General features: G+C 34.9%; 1 protein-coding gene across 1 annotated transcript in view; it reads left to right on the forward strand.

Moving 5' to 3' along the window:
• The window catches only part of PREX2 (phosphatidylinositol-3,4,5-trisphosphate dependent Rac exchange factor 2), a 426,568-nt gene that overhangs the window by 361,310 nt on the left and 40,354 nt on the right, over nucleotides 1-24,904 (forward strand). Inside the window, exon 37 of the mRNA XM_072604786.1 lies at nucleotides 225-415. Coding sequence (XP_072460887.1) covers nucleotides 225-415 — 191 coding nt within the window. The remainder of the gene's footprint in view (nucleotides 1-224; nucleotides 416-24,904) is intronic.

Genomic DNA, 24,904 nt, shown 5'->3' on the forward strand with positions numbered 1-24,904 from the left:
TAAATGTACTGCTCTGCTAACTTGTTTAGTTTTGTCTTAAGACAACGTAATTATTATGACCTCTTCAGTGAGAGTATTTGAATTACCCAATTCTGTCATCTCAGAAGAGTGGTAATATCACTTTTTTTCCTAGCCCATTCAGTAAACACAGAAAGACACCATAGTTGCAAAATGTCTCTTGATGGAATATATTTGCCTTTCTTTATGTGTACTTTCTCCTGCAGCTCATGAGACCTCTGAATGCTTTGGATGAACTTTATCGCCTGGTAATCTCATTCATTAGATCTAAAAGAACGGCGGCCTGTGCTTACACAGCATGCAGTGCCTCGGGAGTTGGACTGCTGTCAGTTTCTTCAGAACTCTGCAACAGGCTAGGAGCATGCCACATCATTATGTGCAACAGTGGTGTGCATAGGTAGGTGGCATTCTTCATCTTTCTTGTTTTAGGGGGAATCGTGAGGTTTTATGTAGTGGGTCCTACTTTCATTTGGTTACTTCAGAGGGAGCATTATATAACCACCTTTTTTGAACCAGAAGCGAATATTATGAACATTAAAAAAAAAAGTTTTGGGATTTGGTAATTAAAATAAAATAGTTTATGAGCAGTGATCACTGAGTTCAACATATACATTTTCAATTGCTGCTTGTTTGTACAAATAAATGCAATTACAATTGATGCTCTAAATACCAATTCAAGTTTATATCCACGCTGTATTTTGTTAATAAAGTCTCAGATTTGTCTAGAAGTCCTCAATTATTATCATTAGAGATAATTAGTAGTAGGTGTTCAGAACAGGTAAAGTACATTTAAATCCCCTACAGCCCAACAGGAGTTATTGTTTATTTTCCCCTTCTCTTTGCACCACAAGTAGAACTGTGTTCTCTAACAAAGGTAGAATTCCTATTGAGGAACAGAAGAGAGATTTTTTTAGGGAAATCTGTGCTCAGTGATTTTTTTCTTTGACAGGCATGCTTTAGAGAAGGATGATGGGGGAGTATCCACAAATGTAGATAACTAGTAGGGAATAAGTGAAGTATGTTGTGGAAATATATTAGTTTTTGATCTTTTGTCATTTTTATCAAATATTGGAGGGACTATGGGAAGATGTACATGTTAATGCATTGTTGGTTTAAATCTGAATTGGTCCAGCTATTCTACAAAGCTAGTTGAAATTAAACTAAAAGTTACTAAATTACATATGCCTCTTGATCCAGTGATTTCATTAATAGTCATGTACAGTAGAGATGTCAAAGACAGCAGAAAGTGCTCCCTTTATGCAAACACATGAATAGTACTTTTTAATAGCAAAGAACTCAAATAAAATGGGTACTGATCAATTAAAAAACCCTGGGATCCGAGGACATTGGTTCAAAACTTAATTCTTCCTCTTATTACTGGTTTGACTTGGCAAGTCAGTTAATTTCCTTGGGTCTCAGTTTTCTTATCTATGAAATGAATGAGTTTAACTAGATGTCCTTGGTGCAACATGGGGATAGTCCTGGATCTATGAAAGTATGGAAGATTATTCAGTCTTAAGAAATAACAAATATAAATAATTCTGATAAATTTGTGAAGACACTCAAGATAATGTAAAAGAAAATAAGCAGAACTAGGAGAATATTTTCTATCATTTTCACACTAATGTAAAGGAGAAGAGTATTGAAAGACAAATTAATAACATATTTCATTACCCAGCAATTACTTCAGAAAACTAGCTGATGGTCAAGAAAGCACCCCCCTCTTTTTTTGGAAGAAGAAAATGGTAGACTAGGGATACAGAATAAAGCGTGCATTTTCAGAGGTAGCCAGTGTGTTTTGAATGAGTGTAATTACTGGTTACAAGGGTTCTATTAGAAGAAATTTGTCATTTATGTAAAAATAAAGATATTAAATAATTTTAAAAAGAAAAAAAGTTAGTTGGAAACCCGTCTGCCTTTCCAGAATCCATTATCTGTTGATGAAGTAAATAATTTATCACTTCTCCCTCTTTTTTCTTATCTCAAGACTGAAAAATAGGCCAGAGATTAATGGGTCCTTGATTTGAAATAGCAGTCTTCTGTCACCATATGCAGCCTTTAATTTAAAGCCTGTAAAAATAGGACTAGGGTATATATTATTATAGAATTTCCTGCTTTTTTCCTGATCCAATATGGTTCACCCCCTAAAATGTATTTTGTTCTCCTAAAGTAATACTTTTAACTTTTGAGCTTTGGGTTTGTTTTTGGTTTTTTGGTTTTTTTAACTTTCTTTATGTCCCTAGAATCTCTATCTTTGTAGCCTTGGAAGTGCATCTGGCACATAGCAGACACTTAATACGTGTTTCTTGACTTACCCTGAGGTAGATTTAAAATATGTGGTCTTATTTTGTTACTGTTTTAATTATCATTGTATTCATTTCACTTTAGTGCTTTATTTTTGTACCTTATTGTATATGTGTGTGTGTGCATGAATCATTATTAGGGTTCAAATGAAAATATAAAATAACCAATTGGTAGAATAAAATGTAGACTTTTGAAGTAGTCTTTACATAGAAGGGTATTATACTTCTGAGTGGACTTCCCCCAAGCCAATCATCTATTCATGACTTTATTACATCAACACATCTCTTATTTCATTGCTTCAATGATTCTTTTCAATGGTTCAGACTATGATTCATCTGAGCCTTTCCTACTGTACTATTCTTATCCATACTCCACCAGAAATCCTCCCTAGAGGATCCACCAATATATTGATGACTTTGCTCTAGGTTTTATTCATTTATTCATTCATTCATTCATTCATTCATTCATTCATTCGTTTGTTTGTTTTACATTTCTCTGAGTCTCAATGCATCAGCATCATAAAATCACAAGATTAGACTATGCAAATTGGAAAATACTCCGGAAGTCATCTAGCACTTCCCATACTTGAATTAAAAAGCCCTTTATATAGAATCCAATGAGGAGTTATCCAGCTTTTGCTTAAAGTTCTTCAGTGGAGATGGGCAGTGGGAGGGAGAGTACTACCTGCTGAAGAAGTCCATTCCACTGTTGGGTCATTTTAATTGTTAGGCAGGTTTTTCCCCTTCTTATTTTCCCCCTCCAAAATCAATCCTAAATTTGCTTCTTTGCAACTTCTAGGCATTATTATGTTGTGCACATTATATTGTGCCCTCAGGAAACAAAAGAATAAGTGTAATCCTTCTTCCACATGAGAAACCTTCAGAGTTGAAGGCAGTTATAATGTTGTCATAGTGATATCTTTCATGCCCATTTCCTTCAGTGGAGCTTCATATGGTGCAGACATGAAGGAAAATTACTAATCTTTCTGGACCTCAGTTTCTTTATCTTTTAAAGGGAGGGAATACTAAACTATATTACTTCCAAGGTTCTTTTCAACTCTAAATCTATGATTCTTACTCAAATAACAAGTAACCTGCCTGGAGAGAAGAGGTAGCTTGAGACACATAAGTCAAACCACCACTATCTTCTTGACCACAAATTCCCCTCAGACTGATTGAGATAGTCTAGGATCTTGAATACAAGAGCCTTTGGAATAACAGTTTCATGTAGAATAGATGGCTGGTCCTGCTTCCCACCTAGGTCTCTCAGACATCACTGAGGGAAGAAATCACAATGGAAAAGGTCGGATCTTTCTACTACCATTGCCAGTCATTGAACAATTGTTGTTGAAGTAAACCCAAGCCTTCCAAGAACATCCATAATTATCCTTACACCATCCCAGACCACTGATCCTACTTCTATCCTACTCTACAACAGCTAATCCATCTCATGAAGATATCATGGGACAAATAAAGGTATTGAAGTCACTGCTACTGAAGACCTAAAAAGAAATTTCTCTACACAAAAGTTGATGGCATAGTCTAATGAGTCAGCATCAGAAACTGATATGGTTTTATTAGTGGAAATAACATTTAAAGATGATGCATCAACATGTGCTTTTTTGCAACTCGACCTTTCTATCAGACTGGCAACTGAAATCTTCTACATGTGTTTTCTGCCCCAGTTAGAATATAAATTCCTTGAAAGCAGGAAAAGTATCAATTTGTTTTCAGTTTTATCCCTAGTGTTTAGCATAGTGCTTTGCTCATAGTAAATGCTTAATAAATATTCATTCATTCATCCTATTGCTTTCTTCACCATTCGGTTCAATATGGCTATTCATATTCAATTATTCCCCCGTATTTGTTAGTTCACTTAGATTTTATGTTTAATCCTAGGAATCCCCAGCAGGTTATCCAAATTGTTCCCTTATATAGGAATGCAGCAATTTTTAGAATGGTCTTTGTAAAAGGAATAGATATTCACTATGCAGTCATTGCATAGTCACAGAATTCTTCTCTGAGTGTATCAGGTACATGACTAATAATTTTGACTCTTAGAATGTTATGACCTTCTGTTTTTCTGACATCCAAATTTAATTGTCCTTTATTCAAGTTAAAACCACTTGAAAGTGATACAATTTCATATTTTAAAAGAAATATGAACTTGATTTATAGTGAGTGCTGTATTTATACTTCCAGATTTGTAAAATATGTGCTGCTGCCAGAAATCTCAAATCCATTCCTTGAAGAGTCCTTTAACAAAGTCAAACAGTAGAGAGAAAATAAAACATTAACATCTGAAATGTTTATTATCAACATATATTTGCTATTATATCTTCACAACTGAGATTTGCTCTAAAGTTGGAATACTATTTCTGAGATTTTATTCTATGATCATGTCAGATAAACAAAGAAAATCACATAATCTGTGTTAGCTGAGGAAATGACATAATTCTGGTTAATTTACTGTCATGGAATCTTTGATTGTGATGGACTTTATTAACATTTTGTAGGAAATCAGGAAATCTGTGATCTAAACCTTAAAAAAACCTATGGACTTATAGCACTTTTTGTTTTAAAATAATCTAATGATTCACAGATTTCTAGTTTCTTCTGACAACCTAAAAAATGTTACAGCTGCATATGCTGGATTTAAAATTAGTAGGAGTAGACTTCAGAATGAATTATTGAAAAGCTGCCCATAATATGTTGCCTGGTTCTATGTTTTATTAGATTTTATTTCCTGAGATAGTTCTTTGCATATATTAAAACTCCCAGAAAATATTCCTTTTTGTCCATTGCTTTTATCAAGTGTTCTTATTCATTATGATTTCAGTTCAATTCAAGAAACATTTATTGTCTACCAAGTACTTAATTCTTTAATTGCAGAGGAGTGCAGAATGCAAAGACATTGGCTATCATCATTCCTATGATACCACACACCACCTCAGCCAACAAACATTTAATATTATTGCCAAGTGCAACATGGTAGTCAAGGGCACAAGGAATTTAGAGTACAAGTTAATAAGCTTGAAACTAGTGGAAGAAGATGAAAGATGACGCATAATATTGCTTCAGAAAAAACCAACAAAAACAGGCTAAGATTAGGCAGCTGAGAGCATTGTGACCTATTGCTAAAGAATGTTATTCTAAGAGCATCCAAACAAACAGTATGTGCAAAATGCTGTGTTCTACACCTTGTGCAGGGAATAGAGAAACAAAAATTTAACCATCTTTGCACCCGAGAAGTCTGTATCCTGCCATGTGGTACAACACATATAAAAATATGTTATGTGTACAAGCTAGATACAAGGTAATCTTTTCATGGCCCCACTTACTTCATTTGGCATTATTTCATGTGGGAAGGCACTAGCTTTTGAGGGGATCAGAAAGGTCTTCTTCAGTGGATGGAACCTAAGCTCAATCTTGAAGAAACCAAGGACTCAAAGAATCAGAGGGGAGGAGGGGAGACAATCGTACTCTGGAGGAGAGCCAGTACAAGGGTGCACAGAGAGCTAATGGTATGTCCTATGTGAACAGCAATACAGTAATGCTGCACCATGGGGTGTGTGGAGGGATTAATATGTTAAGATACTAGAAAGGGAGAAAAGGGCCATGTTGTGAAAGGCTTTAAATACTAAAAGAGGATGTTGTTGTTGTTTTATGTTTTTTAATTCCATAGACAATAGTGAGATAGAAGAGTTTATTGACATGGTGAGATCTCGTTTTGTAAGAAAATCACTATTGCTTTCTGAAGGATTGATGGTAGAAGGCACAGATCTGAAGATAGGATACTAAATAGGAGAATATTGTAATAGTCCAGATAAGAGGTGATGAGAGCCTCTGTGAGGGCAGTTAATTTATGAGTGAAAGGAAAAACAAGCATATAAGAGATGCTATGGAGAAAGAAACAAAATTTGTCATTAATTTGACATGTAGGATAAATATGAGTGAGGAATTGAAGATGACACGAAAGTTGCAAACCTGGGTGTGATAGGGAAGTTTAAAGGAAGAGTGAATTTGTGGGTAAAAGTACAAGAGCGGTGGATCCTACAAGTATGTTATTTTTAGTTACAGAGGAAGAAACTGAAATTAAGGGATTGAGTTGATTTGCACAAGACACAATGCTAGAAAATGACAAAGCTGGGATTTGAACCCTAATATTTTGTAACTCCAAGTCTATCATTCTTGATACAAGATTACTAAGTGTTTTCATTACAAAAAGTCAAAAGAGAAAACATCAAAAACTATCTGTCTATAGTACATAGAATTGCATTTCTGCAGGGTAACGGGCAGATGAGAACAAGTTGTTCCAAGAGCCATGAAGAAGGCTGAAGCAGCTGTGGAGGTGTTGTCATATATCAGATTGGATGCCAACATCATCCTATATATACCAGGCCATTGCCAGTCATTTTGACTTTTGTCCTGCTGCTGGACCTAAGGGACTCTGGAAGAGAGAATGAGGCTGACAGTTTTGTATAACTCTTCCTCACTTAACTCCAATTCATGCACAAATTAAGCTGTCATCCATCATCCATTATTTCATCCCAACATCTTGATGTTCTTGATTCTCTTTAAAAATGGGAGTACAAATAAGTGCCTGTCTTCCCAGATTTTTGCCCGTCTAGAACTGTACCCGTCTCCAGATTTTACTTCCAGCGTTCTATGCTTACAAAAGAACACTGAGGAACTCAGGCTTTCTTGATGTAACTATAGAAATCTCAATGCATAGTCTGCCAACTCTCCCTCTTTTACCCCAACCCCATCCTTTAGGTTGGATGGATGAATTGTGAGAAGAGATTAACAGGACCCTCTCCCCTTTCTAAAGTGTTAATATTTTCTCACTCTGATAAAGGTTTATTAGCTACATGTAAATCCTGTTACTGTTTTTAGTAACTACAAGGGTAGCCACATGCAGAAAGAAGGTAAAAATTAGACAGGCACAAATAGTGGATGAAATAGAATGATGGGGTCCAAGCTATGCAATGAAATGAATGAATGAAAGCTATGGAATGAAAGAATGGCATAAAAAAGGAGTGAGAGAGTGGGGACAGGGCAAATGAAAATGTCACCTGCATCATCTCATTCAGAAAAAGCCCAACTTTCTGAGTTTGTTTACCAATCTCAATTTACTAGATAACCTTTAATTTATCACAACACACAATGATAAATGCAGTGTTGGTGTACTAGAGGCCACGTCTGGATGTTTTTTCATTTTATGTGGTAAAATAAGAATAAATCAAAACAAAAAACAACCACTTATTTTCAGAAAAAAAGTTTTTTTCCAAATTAGGAGAGAGGTTTTTGTTTTTGGCATGGTGTTTTTTGCATAATTTATTTTCAATATGTAAATAACAACAAAAATAATATTTATATAATTATTTAAGGCTTACAAAACACTGGACATTTAATATCATCTCTCATTCTCACATAACTAACCCCAACATTACATACATTTTACAGATGAAGAAATTAAGGTTGAAGGAGGTCAAGTTACTTGACCAAGATCACAGAACTAGAAAGTGTTTAAGGCAGGTTTTGAACTCATGTTTGAGAGAACAGGGAAGAAATAGAAGTGACTTTAGGTAATCAGATATGGAAGAAACCACACAGTCTTCAATTTGAGAGGCAATTTATCTTATTAGAGAATATTGGATTTAGAGTTCAAATCTGGCCTCAGACACTTACTAGCTGTGTGACTCAGGGCAAGTCACTTAACCCTATTTGCCTCAGTTTCCTCATTGATAAAATGAGCTGGAGAAGGAAATGACAAACCACTGCAGTATTTTTGCCAAGAAAGCCCCAAATGGGTTCATGAAAAGTCAAACACAACTGAAACAATTAAGCAACACTGGATCTAGAGTCTGAGGATCTCCACTGAAATTCCTGAATCTGCTGCTTTTTTCTTATAGGTGCTTATAGTCACTTCACTTCCTTGGGACTCAGTTTTCTCATCTGAAATAAAAAATGAGAGGATTCAACTTGACAATATTTTATGTCCTCTGTAGTTTCAAATCTATGAACTGATTTCAGGCTAGGCTAATTAGTGTTTTCTTAGGTGTCTCATCTCTATTATCAATAGGAAAGAAAAGAGTACTTAGCCTATATTGGTTACTTCTAATGAACAGTTTAGCTTTCTTTATTCTTCTATATCTTCCCTCATTTTTATTTTCCATTTTTTCCCTTATAGACAAAAAAACAGGTCCCATGGCAACCTCTTGACCTCTTCTCTTATCAAGAGAAATAGACATCCTCATACATAGTACTCATATTCACAATTATATTTTGCCCGTTACATGTAAATGACTAGTATGTAGTATTTTTATACAAGTAAATAACCTATTTAATTTTACATTATGACTTTCTAAAAATAATGATTTGGGGATAAAGGGAGTATGGGTGGGTGGAAAAGAAAAATTTTTCCCTGATAGAGGAAATTAGGAAGGGTGCTAGAGGGATTTCTAAATCTCCTTATTGTTTTGTATACTGTAGCATCTTTCCATTCAATGTAGTGTTTGATTTTTTATTCATAACTCCTGTGTGTCTGCCTATCAGCCAATTGTTTTTTCATTATGCAGTAAAAATCAAATGCCCTAAAAATAATAGGGCTGAAAGCATTATCTTTCTTCATCCAAAACCAAGGATATCCCCTTCTACTTTATTTGTTGCTGTTACCCAGCCAGTAGGAACAAGTAAAATTAAAATTAAAGTTATATTTCTAGAGAAAATTATTCAGAAATTGAAGTTTAAAAAGGGCAAATGAAACATAAATGATTCAGGATGATAGAAACATTGGTATTTATTCCAAGAAAAAGCAAAATGTTTTTAGGTGTTCCATTTACTATAACAGATGGATGGATGTATGGATGGATGTATGGATGGATGTATGTATGTATGTATGTATGGATGGATGGATATACACACATCTATCTAAATATGTTATTAATTCTTAGCATTCATTTTTACTAAGACCTCATTATTAAAATTAAGTTCTGTAAGGATAGGAAGTATTTCCCTGTTTGTCTTTCTGTCTTCAGGGCCTAGCATAATGTCTCATACATAGTAGAGCTTAATAAATGATTAATTGAAGTTCACCCTGGCAGATACTCTTGTGATATGCTTCTAAATTCTGATGTATCTAGACATATTTTTGAACCAAAGCACTGGGGGAGTCAGAGGACCAAGGTTGAAATCCTAATTCTGCAACTTAGAAGCTATGTAATCTTGCCAAGTTATTTTTATTTTCTGGCCCTCAATGTTTTTCATCCACAAAATGTTGGATGAGATAACTACCAGGGTACCTTCCTGCTTTAAATTTCTTATTTGATTAATTTAACTGGATTGCTGGGAGTGAGAAGGGACTCTTTTCAAAGGGAAGTATACTATAGTATAGTGGGGAAAGAACTCTGAATAACTCATAATACAAATTCCATCCCAGGAGATTTAGTGCCTAGGAATATTGGAGAGAGCCTACCATAGAATGACTCTCATAAGCCACACTTTGGGAGGACAATTCATTGCTGAATTGCATGGTTTTACTTATAACTGAAGTTCTAAAATAATATTATAGTGATATTCCTCTATAAAAAGAAACATAAAGTTTACTGAAGATAGAGAATAATACCAAGGGAAATTGTCTCCATCCTTATTATTTTTTGCATTATAGATTTTGAATTTATTGTATCAAAAAATTATTAGACTGTAATTGAGGATAATTTTATTTTACAATAAAATCTACAAGGATAAATGGTTTGAAACCTTTATAAAAATATATCCTAAATACACCTAAAGTTATTAAATTATACCAGCTTTTCTGATATGTAATACCAGGAGTAGAAACTTATGTTTTTTCCCTTCTTTTGAAGGATTTGATGGTTTGATTAAACTTTGAATAGACTTTGGTCAGAGATTTCTTTCAAAACTCAAAATGAACTTTTGTGATTTCCCTTGTACTTGACATTAAGCATTGATGCTATTTGCTATCAAAAATTCTCATGTCAGGTCAAAAAAAATCTGTGGACATGAATGAATATTCTCTTTATATCTGCTTGGTTACAATTGAATTTGCTGTTGATGGGAAGTCTGTTCAATTTACTAGTCTCAACCTCAAAGATTCCTCAGATGTGTGTACATGTAATGTCCATGGACTTATAGGTAGGTATATGGGCACACGAATTTAGTCTCTGTATGCTATGTCACAGATAATTGGCTGACTAAATAAGCTAACTTTTGGGTGGTAGAATTTTTTAGATGTTTCTTCCCTTTTATAATAATGGGCTTCCTAAGTTCATCCATCCCCTTGAAATAATATAATCTGACCGCTGATGCTCAGGCATATATTATACTTCCATGAATTTCGACATAGCACCAATCGGCTTTGAGAAAGTTGTCATTCATATAGTTTGCCTCACAGAACAAATCTCATAAAATAGAATAGAGAACACAGAGGTCATATCGTCTAACACTCTCGTTTAAGAGTTGGGAAACTGAGACACAGAGCAGTGAAGCTATTTGTCTGTAACTGTAAAGCAGGTATGTAGCAAATCTGATTTTTTAATCCAAGTCTTCTACCTTCCAGTCTAGTGATCTTTCCACTGCTCTGTGGGGATTACTGTACAAACTGTTGTATGATTCAGCCTGTTTATTTAAAATTTCAAACTTTTTAACTGTAATGATGTGCAAATACATATGTACAAGTAGTTAGGAAGCACAGAAAAGTAAGCCCAGTCTGTCCGTATTATGAGTATAGGCTGTGTTCAAATAATTTTGTTTTAAACTGAGTTGTTTGGAAATCAATTCCTATTCCCATAAAAACAATGCTATAAAAGGTTCTTATATTTCCATACTAATCTGCAAAAGCCCATTTAGCTAAACTGCATAATGTGTATTGCTAACAACATACTTATAAGCTAATAGGGGAATAGGGACAAAGGATAGAACAAATATAACAGAAAAAATATTAGAGTTGATCTGTGGAATAATGCTTGCTTCAAATTCACACACACACACACACGCACGCACGCACGGTAGCTAGGTGGCATCATGGCTGAAGCACTATTCCCAGAGTCAGAAAGAACTGAGTTCAAATCCACCCTTAGACATTTAGAAGTTGTGTGATCCCGGGCAAGTCACTTATATTCTCTTTTATTTAGTTTCCTCATCTGTACAAAAGGGACAATAATATCACCTGCCTTCTAGGGTTGTTGAGAGGATCAAATGGGATATTAATTGTAAAGCACTTAGCCCTGTGCTTGGCACGTAGTAGGCACTATATAAATGCTTATTCCCTCCCTCCCCTCTCATATTGTAATTTCTCTTATTTCAATTAAGTAGTTGAGGTTTTTTTTTTTAATCATCATGTAGGCACTATAGTTAACTTTTAAAACAATGGTTATTTGGGTTTTTGGAAAACTGCTACTTAGTGAATATCAATGTGTCATTCTTGTGACACTAAAGGACAAATAGACAAATAGGGTTTAAATAATGCAAATTGTTGTAAAAGTAGGTTACATTCAAGGTAACACAACTGAGTAGTTTAAATGAAGTGAAGAAGATGAGATAGCACATTTTATTTATTGTACCTTGGAGAAATATTCAAATATTATGCAAATTTTTCTCTGGGGATTTCCAGTATTTAGGATTTGATTCTGGCTTTTGTTCAAAGAAAAAGCAAATGACTCCAAAAAAAAATTAACCTTTAGAATATACCCAGTCTTTCTTATGTCTTAGTCATCATTTGAAAGCCACAGAAATCATGTTAGTAGGAACACCTAAGGCTAAATCACCTGAATTAATGACCAACTAGGGTGTTCAGGCAAGGCTTTAAGGAGGAAGGGACATTTGTTCTGGGATTTAATCACAGGATGTGAAGAATCCTACAGCTAAATTGTGGAAAGTAAATTACTTTGCCCAAGAACCATAATCTTCCAAAACAATAATCTTTAGGAAACCATTATTCTAGGAAAGGGGAAAGAGAGACCAAGCATGATTGCTTAACCTTTGTAAGAGACTGAAAGATTGTATTCAAATATGATGAGACTTGTATCATTATCAGTTTGTATCATTGTGAACCATACTTTCCCTTATGCATTGATTAAAAAATTATCAAGTACCTCCTTTGTCCAAAGGGCTGTCTCAGGTGCTAGAGGGGATAAAAGTTTAGCTAAGGCACAACCTCTACCTCCATTTAGCTTAAATTCTAGAAAGGAGATGGCATACAAATAAATATAATACACATGGATAAAATAGATAGCTCCAAACCAAGTTCCATTCTATGTCCATGGGTAAAAGTTGTTACCAACTTGAGTGTTAAGGGAAGACTTCATGAGGCAGTGACATTTGAATTAGTCTTTAAGGCATGGGTATGAATTAAATAAGTAAAGAGCAGGGCAAAGGACATTCCAGATAAAAAGTATAAACAATGGCATGAGATTGGAAGATACTTTAGAATAAACCCATTTATTGGTTAGAGGAAGAATAAACCAATTTAACTGGAGTGTTAATTAGTTAGAAAGTAGTAATAGGAGTCAAGGATAGAATGGTAGAGTAACTTCAGATTAGAGAGGTCTTTGAATGTCAGGTTAAGGAGCTTGCATTTTAGTTGGGAGACACAAAAGATTTCTGAACAGAGCACTATCATGAGCATATCTATGTGTAACCCCATTCCAGGCTCATTAGTATGGGCCCCTCCTAATTGGTGGAGATCAGCGTTCTGTGCCAATGTGAGGAGTGAGGTAGAGTTTGTAAGAAAGAGAAAGGAGAAAACTGAGAGCATCAGTGCCATCGAATTATACAAGGGAAACCAAAATGAATTCACTTAAATTGGCTGGGTTATATTATCCAAAATATCTCTGTTATGATACAGGATAATTCATTCAACAGTGATTAACAATGGAGTTGGTATTAATTAATTAAAAGTTTCAATAGTATGTTTCTATCTTTCATTTACCTAGATAAATGTAATAAATGTCCATCATAATCCCTTTTTCCATTTGCCACTGACTGAAAGATCATTGAAAGCAGTTCCGTATTTACAGTTCTACTGTACTTGGGAGCATAATGTGTCTAGATTTTGTGACTTGAGTGACTTTATTTGGGTCAGCTAGTTACTCTTCTTTTGTGTTTCATTTCCATTTTAATCATTTGGACTCTTCTTCTCTGTCTGAAATCTGGGATACATGATGGAGAAAATAAGTGTAGTGTGTGTGTGTGTGTGTGTGTGTGTGTGTATGTGTGTGTGCGCGCCCACGTGCATGTGTGTGTTCTAATGGGGGAGAAAAATGGAAAGACAGAGAGAGAAAGAAGGAAAGAGAGCATAAAAGATGAAGGGAGTGGTTCAGAGAGATTAAAAATGGAATATGTGTGTATATACATACACATACACATTTGTGTGTATCCCTCATTCCATTTTTGGGATATATGCATGCATACATATATGTACACACATACACATGTCTACATACATATATGCATATGTATATATAGATGTACACACATTTATAGAAATAACATTAAAAGCTTTGCAAACTTTAAAACTCTGTATACACACACACACACACACACACACACTCACTTATACACAAGACTACTTTAGTACCTTGGAATTGAAAATCAGAGAGGGAATAGAAGAAAGTTGGTATGTTCCAAATCTAAAGCAATGGAGGAGGGCAAGAATCATTGATTTCATAATAAGATTATAAGATCTGGTAGAAAGTGGTTTCTATGGAGTAGAAGGCTGACATCTATCACAGCAGGTTTAAATTTAAGAGGTTAACAATACAAAAAGTTACCTCAGAGAGTATATTTAGTTGAGCCTGAAACAACAGAAAAAGTGATTATCCAATATGAAATCTAAAATGTGGAGATGGGGGTGGGTGATGGGGGCTATTTTCAAACCAGGTTGCTTCAGTTAAAAGCATGGTTTGTGCCTTACAGGTTTTGAACCTACAGTACAGTAAATAGGTCCTTACCTGAGGACCCAATTATGCTTGTCTGGAAGCTTAGTGATAACCTATACATTAACCTCAAATATGAAACTGTAGCAAAGACCTAAGCAGAGTCTTAATGTATTTTTAAAAGGAAGGAGTAGTTAGCATAAAATGTGTGTACATGACAATAGGTTTTTAACTTTAGGTTTAAGAAGAGGAGTTTAGAATTTTCAGGAGGTATAGAGAGTGGAAATTTTAAGTCTCATTATCTGTAATGGGACTTTCATGACTAATTCCCTGCACTGCACCAAAAATGTAACCCTTAGACATGATTGCTTTTTTGCCTTAAGATATATGGAGTAAGTGAAGTATTCCATTTGGCTCAGCTTCTGCACTCTCGCATTTAGCTCCAGCTGTTGCCCATCACTTCTTAGTTCTGAGTTGTTTTCCACAATGCTATTTACTGCCTGCCATCTCTTTATTTTCTTTCCAAATTTCTAGTTAACCCCTTACTTTTCAGCTGAGAGAATAAACGTCCCTCAGCCCTAATTCAAATTTGTAAATATTCCTTCTGCAGTTTCTAGAAAAATATTTTGCTAGCTGTCAAGTAATTGGGAGCTTCAGTCATTTTTTTCATTATGTATTAAATTATCCAATACAAATAGTACAACTTACCTTTCTAATGTATATTTGACACTAAATGATGACTCATCTTTGTAGTACAATTACTATTTTTGCTACATTTCAGAAATTACTTGAGACATGAGTGTTGAAATAAGGTTCATGATATTATTCATTGGGATAATATATTTTCCTTAGGAGGTGGCAGATTTCACCTTACTGGAAGTCTTCAGCAAAGACTGACTTATCTCTGTTTGCAATATTATTTGCTGTGCTTTGCCTCCTCACATACAGGCTGGATTAGATGCTCTATTTCGTGATTCTTAACTTTATTTCTTGCTAAAATAGGAATATTGCTTACATTAAGAATATATAACTTATTAAAACATATATTGATATATCTATATCTCTTTGTTTGTATGTGTGTGTATGTGTGTGTGTGTGTGTGTGTGTGTACATGGAAGAATTGATTCTTACTTCTTTGTGACTTTTCACTTAATGAAGCATACTTTTCCTGTACTTATTGAACAATGCTAGTTGCTAGTTAGTTTTTTTGTAAATGCCATATATTTTCTAGAAGTAAATCATGCCCTTTAGTTATTTTGAAGGCATTGCTACGGGTAAATGAAGCATGAAAGATCAATATGTGAGCAGTAGGCCTATCCATACTAATTGAACATAGGGGTCTGTCTTGTGTAAAGCAATCTAATATATCTAGGGATTGGTCAATATTTAATTTTATCAGCTCTAAAAGTTCTACCTAATTTCAAGATACCTACAGCCCTACAACACTAATCAGTTGTAATCTTTAAGCTAGCATTTAACTGAAGTTGCAAAAAGGCTTTCCAATACTATGTATTCAGTTTAGAAGCAAGCAAAAGCTAAAACAGATTTGATCGCTGTAAGAGATGTGACTTTCATAAGAAGAATATTTTATATAGAAAATATGGAAAGGTATTTGTAATGTTAGGTATTTTTCTCAAGTAGATATATTTTTTGAACTCATACATCTTTCCTTGACTTGAAAGTCCACAAGACACAACGAAAAGATAATAAGTTGCACAAACCCTGGTGGTGATGTCTACCATCTTCCATAAAACCCACCATTTTCAAATGAAATGTTTCCTAAATAGAAATCACAATCGACGATGTTCCACAGTCTTTCACCTTTGCAATTCTCTTGAAGTTCTGACAGACAGTAATTGTATCCTATCCAAAATTCACATCCTGCAAGGTAACTTGGACATAATAAAAATATCAAAAGGAAGCACTGCTGATGCAATTCTTAACAACTTTTTATGGTAGTATTTTGATCAAGAACAATGTGGTTAGCCTTTAATGGAGGGAATGCAGTTGCCTCTGCCATAGAATGAGGGTAGGAAATGTCATAATAAAAAAAAATCATAATTACCTAGTGTAAAATAAACTCAAATATATGTAGGTGTGTATTACATATACATGTATGAACACACAATCCACGTGAGGGGAGAACATTCAAATAATAGCTTTCTTAGATACCATATTCTCTAAGGATGTGTGGTTTTAAGGAATTTCTTTGCTTGCCATTGCTACCACTTTTGTTTTTAATAACTAAAGCTACAGCCAATGTTTATAAAAGATGGCAAAACTGAAGAATGTCTGAATGCCTCACTATTTCAATGGATTAATGTGGTTATTTCTTCTATCTCCCATTGGTACAGATTGCATCCTGTCTGTGCTTTCTCAATATTTTTATCCATATCTTCTAATAAAGTCTTAGTAGAACATGAATCCAATATGCTTAAGGGATTCCTTCATATGTCTTTTCTCAGTACCTGTGGAATAATGATATACATGTTAGTTTTTCCAAATTCCATGTATTTACTAAAAGTATATCATGCCTTCCATTTATTATGAAGGCATTGCTAAGGATGAATGAGGCATGGCAGATCAGTAGTCCTATCCATACCAAATGAACATGGGGTCTGTCCTATAGGTAGGAGTAAGTTGGGCTAGTCATATTCTCTTGTTATTAATATATTTTCTGTTGTTTTATCTGTTTATGCTCAAGATATTTAAATGAATTTTCTTCCTTCTGAGATCTTTGCTAATTTCAGCCTTTTCCCTTCCCCTATTGTTCACTTTTGGAGTCCTTACTCTTTAGTCATAGTTACAGTAGAAAACTAGACCTTTTGTTTTTCCTCAATTATGTGACTAGAATACCTTCTATTTTGATGATACATTTTCACATTAAAATGAAACTGCTTCTTGAAAATATGTAATCATAGGAAGTATACTACATTCTGTTTGCACCCCACCTTGAATCTTCCCCATTGCCACTTAAATCATTAATAACTTTGATTCTTGGAGTTTGAAATAGTCCATGATTCAAGAACTTCTAAAATCACTGGAGAATGATTGGGATACCAAATCTAGAGCTCTTTCCAGTGTACTGAATCATTTATAAAGGAATGATAAAAATATGTTTATGTTTCTTTTTTTTTTTTTACCATGGACTTTACTGCTATTTTTATTCAGACTTTCAATTTGTGAAATTAATAATGTACATTGATTTTAGAACTTCTTTGTCAGTTTGTAATTTCAAAAACAACTTAACTGTTAAGCTAGCATTTCAAAGAGCTACCTTAGATTTTTTTTCATGTAGTTTAGTGTACTACTTGAGTATAAATGGAACCATCCTATTTCCCAGGCAATAAAATATATGGGATTTTTGGAATGGATAGTAACTTGATGATTAGCTACTATTCTAAAACAGACACTATCATCAAAAACTCAAAAATAGAGAATAAATCTACCCTAGCTAGAGGGAGCTCAAAGCCAAAAAACCCATATGGCTTTAATCCTTGCTAATTAATTATATAGCGTGTGACATTTGTGTCTCAAAGAAGTTAATGTCTCTGTTACAAGTGCCCAACTCCCTATATAATACTGCTTTTGGGAAATTGAGTTTGTTGTTTGATACAATAGAAATGAGTATTAAGTTTATTGGTTGATTTCTGTTGATTTCAAGATTCAGTTCATTCGTATTAGGTCATATTACAATGCCCAATCATTTACATGGATTACATTATGATTGTTAGTTTGGAGTTAGTATAATGTATTACAGTTTAATTTGAAATTCAATAAATATGCCTCATGAGCATTTAAATGGATTAAATTGTAATGATGCCTAAATATGAAGCTAAAATAGAATAATATTTGCAAAAGAATTAAATATTAAACTTGGACTCTAGTGAGTTTATAACATAAGTTTGAAGAAAAGTGTAATAGCATAACCTTGAATCATTTTATTTTTTCCTTTCTTAGTTTAGAAGTTCTCTGTTACAGAATTTACTAGGAATAAAACGTAATCTTCCTTTTTTTATAGTTAGGTTCTCCAATGTGAACAGAAATATCGCGTTAGTGAAATTATGACATATAAGCAAAAAATTCCCTGCTAAAAGCTAGGGCTTATTGTGGTATAGCAGGTCATTTAAATTGTAGAAAAAGGATGGGGAACTTGTGGGCTTGAGGCCTCATGTGACCTTCTAGGTCCTTGGGTGTATCCTTTTACTGAGTCCACGTTTTATACAACAAATCTTTGTATTAAGAGAACTTGTTCTGTGAAGTTTGGATTTAGTCAAAGGGCCTCACCGGAGGACCTAGAGGGGCCCCAGGTTCCTCACCCCTGGTTCTAGATCTTGTAGGTCTAGGAAGCCTCTGAAGGACCGAGCTGATGATAGGATTGGCCTAACTCTGGGAACATTCTCCTCCATCTTGGGCTAGACCCCATCCAACTGAGAGAGCTTATTTTTGATTAAATTGTAAAGCCCTAAAAAGGTTTAGGCTCATGACCTCGGAACTCCATTGTTCAGTTTAAATGGAGATGGATCCCTTTGTCTAGACTGCAGAGGTGAGAGTGGTCTGGGTGGAGATGAATGCCTTTGTCCAGCTAGAGCTAGCTAAGGCTCATCAAACCACCTTCTCAGCAAGAGGAGTTGAAGGCTTTCAGCCCAAGTCTTCATTACTATGTCTACCCCTTCATTGACTGCACAGCAATCTGAATTGATCTCTTCCTGTCAGGGACACCCACTTTCCCAAAGGTATTCAAACATTCATTGATCTACATGGCCATTTGTCTTTGGTGACTGAGAGAAACCCCTGACCATCAATTTATTATTTACTAGCCTAATTAATAAATTGATTATTAATTACCCCAAAACTCTGTATCTTGGATTTTTCATTTGTTTCATATAGGTATTAGTTTCACATAAAAAGACATAGATAAGTAACTTAAGAGTCTGAAGTAAGTTTTATAGAAGATAGGCAAACAAATAAAACTGCCAAAAAATGTAAGTTTTACTTTGAAGAATCTATTTTGCCATCTGTTGGGATTTAATAGTTATTAGTTTTAGATATTGCATTAATTTCTAATTGCCAATGTATAGTCTGATAAACACATTATTATCTGAATTTTCATTATAGAAGAAGCCAGATGTCATTATTTAATATATAGCATTGTTTAAAATGCATATTTGCATTCTGAACTCATTGTTCTCTTCTTTGTTTGTTTTGATGAAGTTTGTCACTGAGTATTTCAGGTTTCTTATTCTCTCAGTTATTTCTGCTGTGCAAGCTATACTTCTTTTTTCACAACTTTTATTTATATTTTAAACTATTTGGGAACATCTGCAGTGATTTGAGGTTCTCTTGATAATTCACAGGGTTCACAATGTCAGATCACATGTTGATTAATTTTCCTTTGTCTTATAACATTGATTCTTTATGTATTATCTCTTTATTCTAATCTGGAAGCCATATACTCTTCTGTTATTTTCATATTTCCCATTGTTTTATCTGTTTATGCCCAAGGTCTTTAACTGATTTTTTTTTCTTCTGAGATCTTTGCTAATTTCAGCCTAACATCTAGCTCCCTAGTATAACCATTATCAAAGGGTAAGGACTCCAAAGTGAACAGAGGAATATAAGGGAAAAGGCTATGATTTTTTTAGGAAAGTCATATAAAATATGGTTAATTTCTAAATGAATTATAGGGGCAGTAATTAACAAGCATTCATTAAATACCTACTATATGCGCACCGCTGTGTTAAGCATTGGGGATACAAATCAAAAACAACAAAAATCTGTCCTCAAGAGCCTATCTTCCAATTCTATAGCAATAATTGTCACAGAAATTCAAGAGAAGGATGAGACTCAGTTGAAATTTATGAGGAAAAAATGCTTTCAGTTGGTTGTAACATGGTACTGTTTTGTGGCAGTGGCCATATCTTTATATTTTTCTCATGCTGTTTTACTTGTCACACCCACAATGGCCTCATGGGCCACATGATTATACAGTCATCAGAGTTTACATCCCTAGGGTGATGCTTTCAGAGTCTGACTTCCAGGTGTAGACTTTTGATTAATAATATTAATATAACTGCTAACCCATACCTGCCTCCCAGCGTATTAGAGGACTCCCCCCAAAAAGCAGGGAGATTGAGGTTCTTTTAGATTGGGCATCAGCTTTATTATGCTGTCTTGGCATCCTACCTAACTTTCCTGGGTTGACTTTTGTTACAATTTGTGATTCTCACTTTGTTTTCTGATTTTAAATTTGATAACTGCCTCCTCTTACCTCCATCCCACCTCCCCCAACTCTCCTATCCCTATTCCTGCCAATACAATTTCTTGATTCTAACCTGGACCCTGGTCTCACTATATATTGTATCCTTGCTGGTGTGTTAACACACAGCAGGAAAGGTGATGCAGTACAACTGCTGGGTCAGAAAAGGAGCAGGCAGTCATATGTACTAGGCAAGGAAAACAGCCTTTTCACACAGAAAGAATTGCTTGAGTCTAGTACTTAAGTGAGGGAGATACAGTGGAACTAGTATTTGCATATTAACTGGCCTGGATAATTCTGTAGGTACAGAGAGATGAAGACATAGGAGAGACAGAGAAGGAATCAGATAGGTTTCTTAATGGAGCAAATCAGCCTAGTATTCATGATTTGGAATCCTATATAGTGCTCTGTGTCTGTTTGGGATGCTGCCAACAAGGATGCCTTTTTTTTTTAGGAGGTCGTGTGTTCTTCTTCTTCTGTAAAAGTTTCTGTTTTCAAATCTCTAAGTTAGAAGGGACTTCATAAGTAACCTAACCATCCTAAACAAGAATCTTCTCTCCAGCATACTCAATAAGTGGTCATCCAGCCTTTGCTTTGAAGACCTTTAGTGACTCACTGCTTCCAAAAGAAGGCCATTCTACTTTGGCATAGCTCTAATTGTTTGAAAATATTGCCTTAATCCATGGGTTCTTAGCCTGGTGTCAGTGAGTTTTAAAAAATATTTTGATAATTATATTTCAGTATATTTGATTTCCATTATAGTTTATGTATTTCATGCATTTTCTTTTTTTCTTTTTTGTCTTCAGGTAGATTTTTATTGCTCATTCATTTTTTAAATTATTTATTTTATTCTGAAATTAAGAAATAAAATAAGCATTTCCCTAGCATAGTAGAATAGAAAAAAAAGATGATCGCACATGAAGCTACAAATCTATTACGTACAATTTTCTATTCCTTTTAAATATTTAATAAAATAACCATGTAACTTTTTTCTTCTCCCCCCAAAGATAGCTACCATTGTACACAAATATATGTGTGTGTGTGTGTGTGTGTGTGTATGTAAAATCATTCTGTACATCTGTTTATCAGTTCTTTTTTTATAAATCCTTGATAGTTATTTTGGGTATTTATATTAGTCAGAATAACTTATTTGCTCAAAGCTGTTCTTAAAACAGTATTGTTGTTACTGTATACAATATTCTCTTGGTTCTGCTCATTTCAGTGTTCATTATTTATGTATTTTACGAATTTTCAAATATTGTATTGAGAAGAGGTCCATAGACTTCATCCAAGTGCCAGAGGACTACATGACACAAAAATGGTTAAATACCCCTGACTTGTAGCAAGCCCATATCTGCTTCTTTTTTAATTCTACCCATAACTCCTAGGGCTGGTTTTGGGGCCACACAAATTTTCCCTTATGACAGAACTTTGATTCTTTGAATATAGCCATCACCTCCCCTGTTTTGCAGGTCTTCTCTTCTCCAGGCTCAGAATCTCCAATTCCTTCATCTGGGAGAGAGTAGTACTGTAGAAACACTATTATTTCTGGAATCAGAAGACTTGTATGATAATCCTGATACCATACTTCATATGTGACCTTGTACAAGAAACAACCTCCACAGTCTTCAGTTTTTTCAGTTGCCAAATGAAGTAGTTGAACTTGATTATCTCAGGACCATGCCAGTTCTACATTTATGGTCCTGTGATCCAACTGACCTTCCTTCCACTTTTCTGAGTTTTCCCCTCTGGAAGTTTTCTAGAATATCAGTTTGCTACCTAAAATGTGAATTCTAGAACAAAAACTATTTCAGATATAGGATGACAAGGGCAGAGTATGATCTCACTAACCCCTCCTGAGGCCTGGTCACTACTCACTTATCAATATAGTCTGACGTAAGACTAGCCTTTTGTTTGCCATATCACAGCACATACTCCTTTGGGATTACAGTCTGCTGAAACCACTTATCTTTTTTTTTTTAATTTTGAGGTAGTCTACTTTAGACATGTTTTTTGTTGTTTTTCTTATAAAGCTGATTTTTGAGCCCAAGTGTTAGGCTATATTTATTCATAATAAATTCTGTCTTACTAGGTCCAACCCAAAGTCTAGTATCTAATGTAGTAATGATTCCTTCTAACATTTTTTTTAACCTGAAAATTTAATGAGTATGCTATCTATTTCTTTTGGCAAAAAATCTGTTGTCACCTGTTGACAAAATAATAATCACCACAGGGCCAGGCGTAGACCCCATGCCCACCCTATTACTTTCATATCTCATTGAGGCATCTATCTAGATGGTGTAGTAGAGTACTGGGCCCAGCATGAGGAAAGCCTGAGTTCAGATGCTGCCACATAGACTTACTTACTATGTGACCCAAACTAAGTCATTTAACCTCTGTGGGTCATAGTTTCCTCAACTCTAACATGAGGATAATAACATCACCTATCTCACAAGTTTGTTGTGAGGATCATAGGAGATATTTATAAAGTGCTTAGCACAATTCCTGGCATATAGTAGGCATCAAATAAATGCTTCCTCCTTTCCTCTTTCACTTAGCTTTCATGTACCCATACCTGCATATGCAGAGTGCTTCAAATCTTGGTTTAACTATCAGTTTCTTAGGATCATAAGCTCCTGGATATAAAGCTAAAAGATCCTCAGAGATCTTGAAGTCCAACTCCTTCATTTTACAGAAGAGGAAACTCCTGAAAAGACAAGTGATTTGAACAAGGCCATTCAGGTACTACATGAATGAGCCAAGATGGAAATTCAGGTTCTCTGGCTCCAAATCTGGCATTCTTGCCAGTGTATCAGTGAGCTGCTTTTAGGCTTAACAGAAGCTGCATCTACGATAAGAACTTTTTGAGGCCACTTCTTTCATTTGAAGGATTTCCATAGGAACTCTAAATATGGTAGATAAGTAGAGCATCATTTTGGTTTTTTAACACAACTCCCTGCCTACCTTGGATCATAACAGGTTCCAAATTCTTGTTTTCAGTCTCTCCATCTCCAGTTCCATTTTCTGTTCATCTTCAACATTGTCATTTGAAAGTTACAAACTAAATAGAAAAAAGGAGCCCTATAGGGTTCTGTTGACAAGACTTACGTATGCATGAAATCATTGAAGACCACTTATGAAGTAATTGACAACTTGAAGTTGTCACATATGTTGATGGTCATGGCTCAGCAATAGAAAATATGTGGGTGTTCTTTGGTGGAGCCTCAAAGATAGTGAAGGACTACAGTATTCTTGCTTGGGAACCACCCCTCCCTTCTACAAGTGGCCATGATCAAGAGAAAAAAGATAATTTGAGGGAGCTAGTGAGCATTCACTAAGTACTTATTCCAATCAGCCTACCTCAGTTACATACAGAGATAGTCATATTATAGCCTTGACTTTGCCTTTATTCACAAGTGCTCCACTTCCTTGTTCATGAGCTCCAAAATTCCTTTATCTAATCACATCATGCATGTAATTCATAAATACCCACAGAATTCTAGAGATATCATGAAAAAATTAATTGAAATAATTAGTAACCAATGAAACAGGGCTGTCTGTTTTCTCTTATTTTTAATAGAGATTTAGAAATGCTAGCTGTATCAATAAGTAAGAGTTTGAGGGAACAAGGGAATGTATACAACTGGAAAATACCGTTTACAGAAATAAAGGAAAATTGCAAATAAAGAATAAATGCTCTCCCCAGCCTGCTTTCTCCTTTATCCTGTTTGCTCAAGACTACTCGTTTCAATGTCCTATTCCAGACCTGCTTGCACCTTCCACTGGAATATCTCACTGATAAATATGAAGAATTCAGAGAAACATGATAACTTGTATAAACTGGCTGGTACAAAATGAAGTAAACAGATGAAGAAGGAGATTTGGCACAGCACTGTACGTTGTAAAACCAAACAGTATTGCAAATTCAGAACAGTGCAACTTGAGAAATCTAAGTGTTTGTAGTGAACACTAAGAATGTCAGAGAACTGATGGTCGAGAAGGCTTACCACTCATTGTGAAAGAAGGGGCCAAAGATAGCATCAGAAAGAGGGTGTGCATTCTCAGATTTGTCCAAGAAATTGTTTGTTTTGCTTGACTGAACTTACTTGTTACAATGATGGATTCTGTTGCTATGGGAGAGATGTCATTGGGAAGTTCAGCTGTGTTTTGTTTGTTTTTTTAAAGACCAATCAGGAATCATTAATTAAGTGCAGATCTGGAGACCAGAAAAGGAATACTGTTGAGAGTTGCTGGAGTTGATTCTCTTGAAAAAGAAAAGAAAAAAAGAACAAACCAAAAAAAACCAGAGATTCTAAAAGTTAGACTTGAGAAGGGAAAGCATTCCAAGTGTAGGGAAGAGTCAACTCAAAGGCCCAGAAATGGGAAGTGAAACATAAGAAACAGAATGTGGACCAGAAGAGCTGGAT

This window comes from Notamacropus eugenii, chromosome 4 (assembly GCF_028372415.1).
Source record: "Notamacropus eugenii isolate mMacEug1 chromosome 4, mMacEug1.pri_v2, whole genome shotgun sequence".
Taxonomy (NCBI): Eukaryota; Metazoa; Chordata; class Mammalia; order Diprotodontia; family Macropodidae; genus Notamacropus; species Notamacropus eugenii.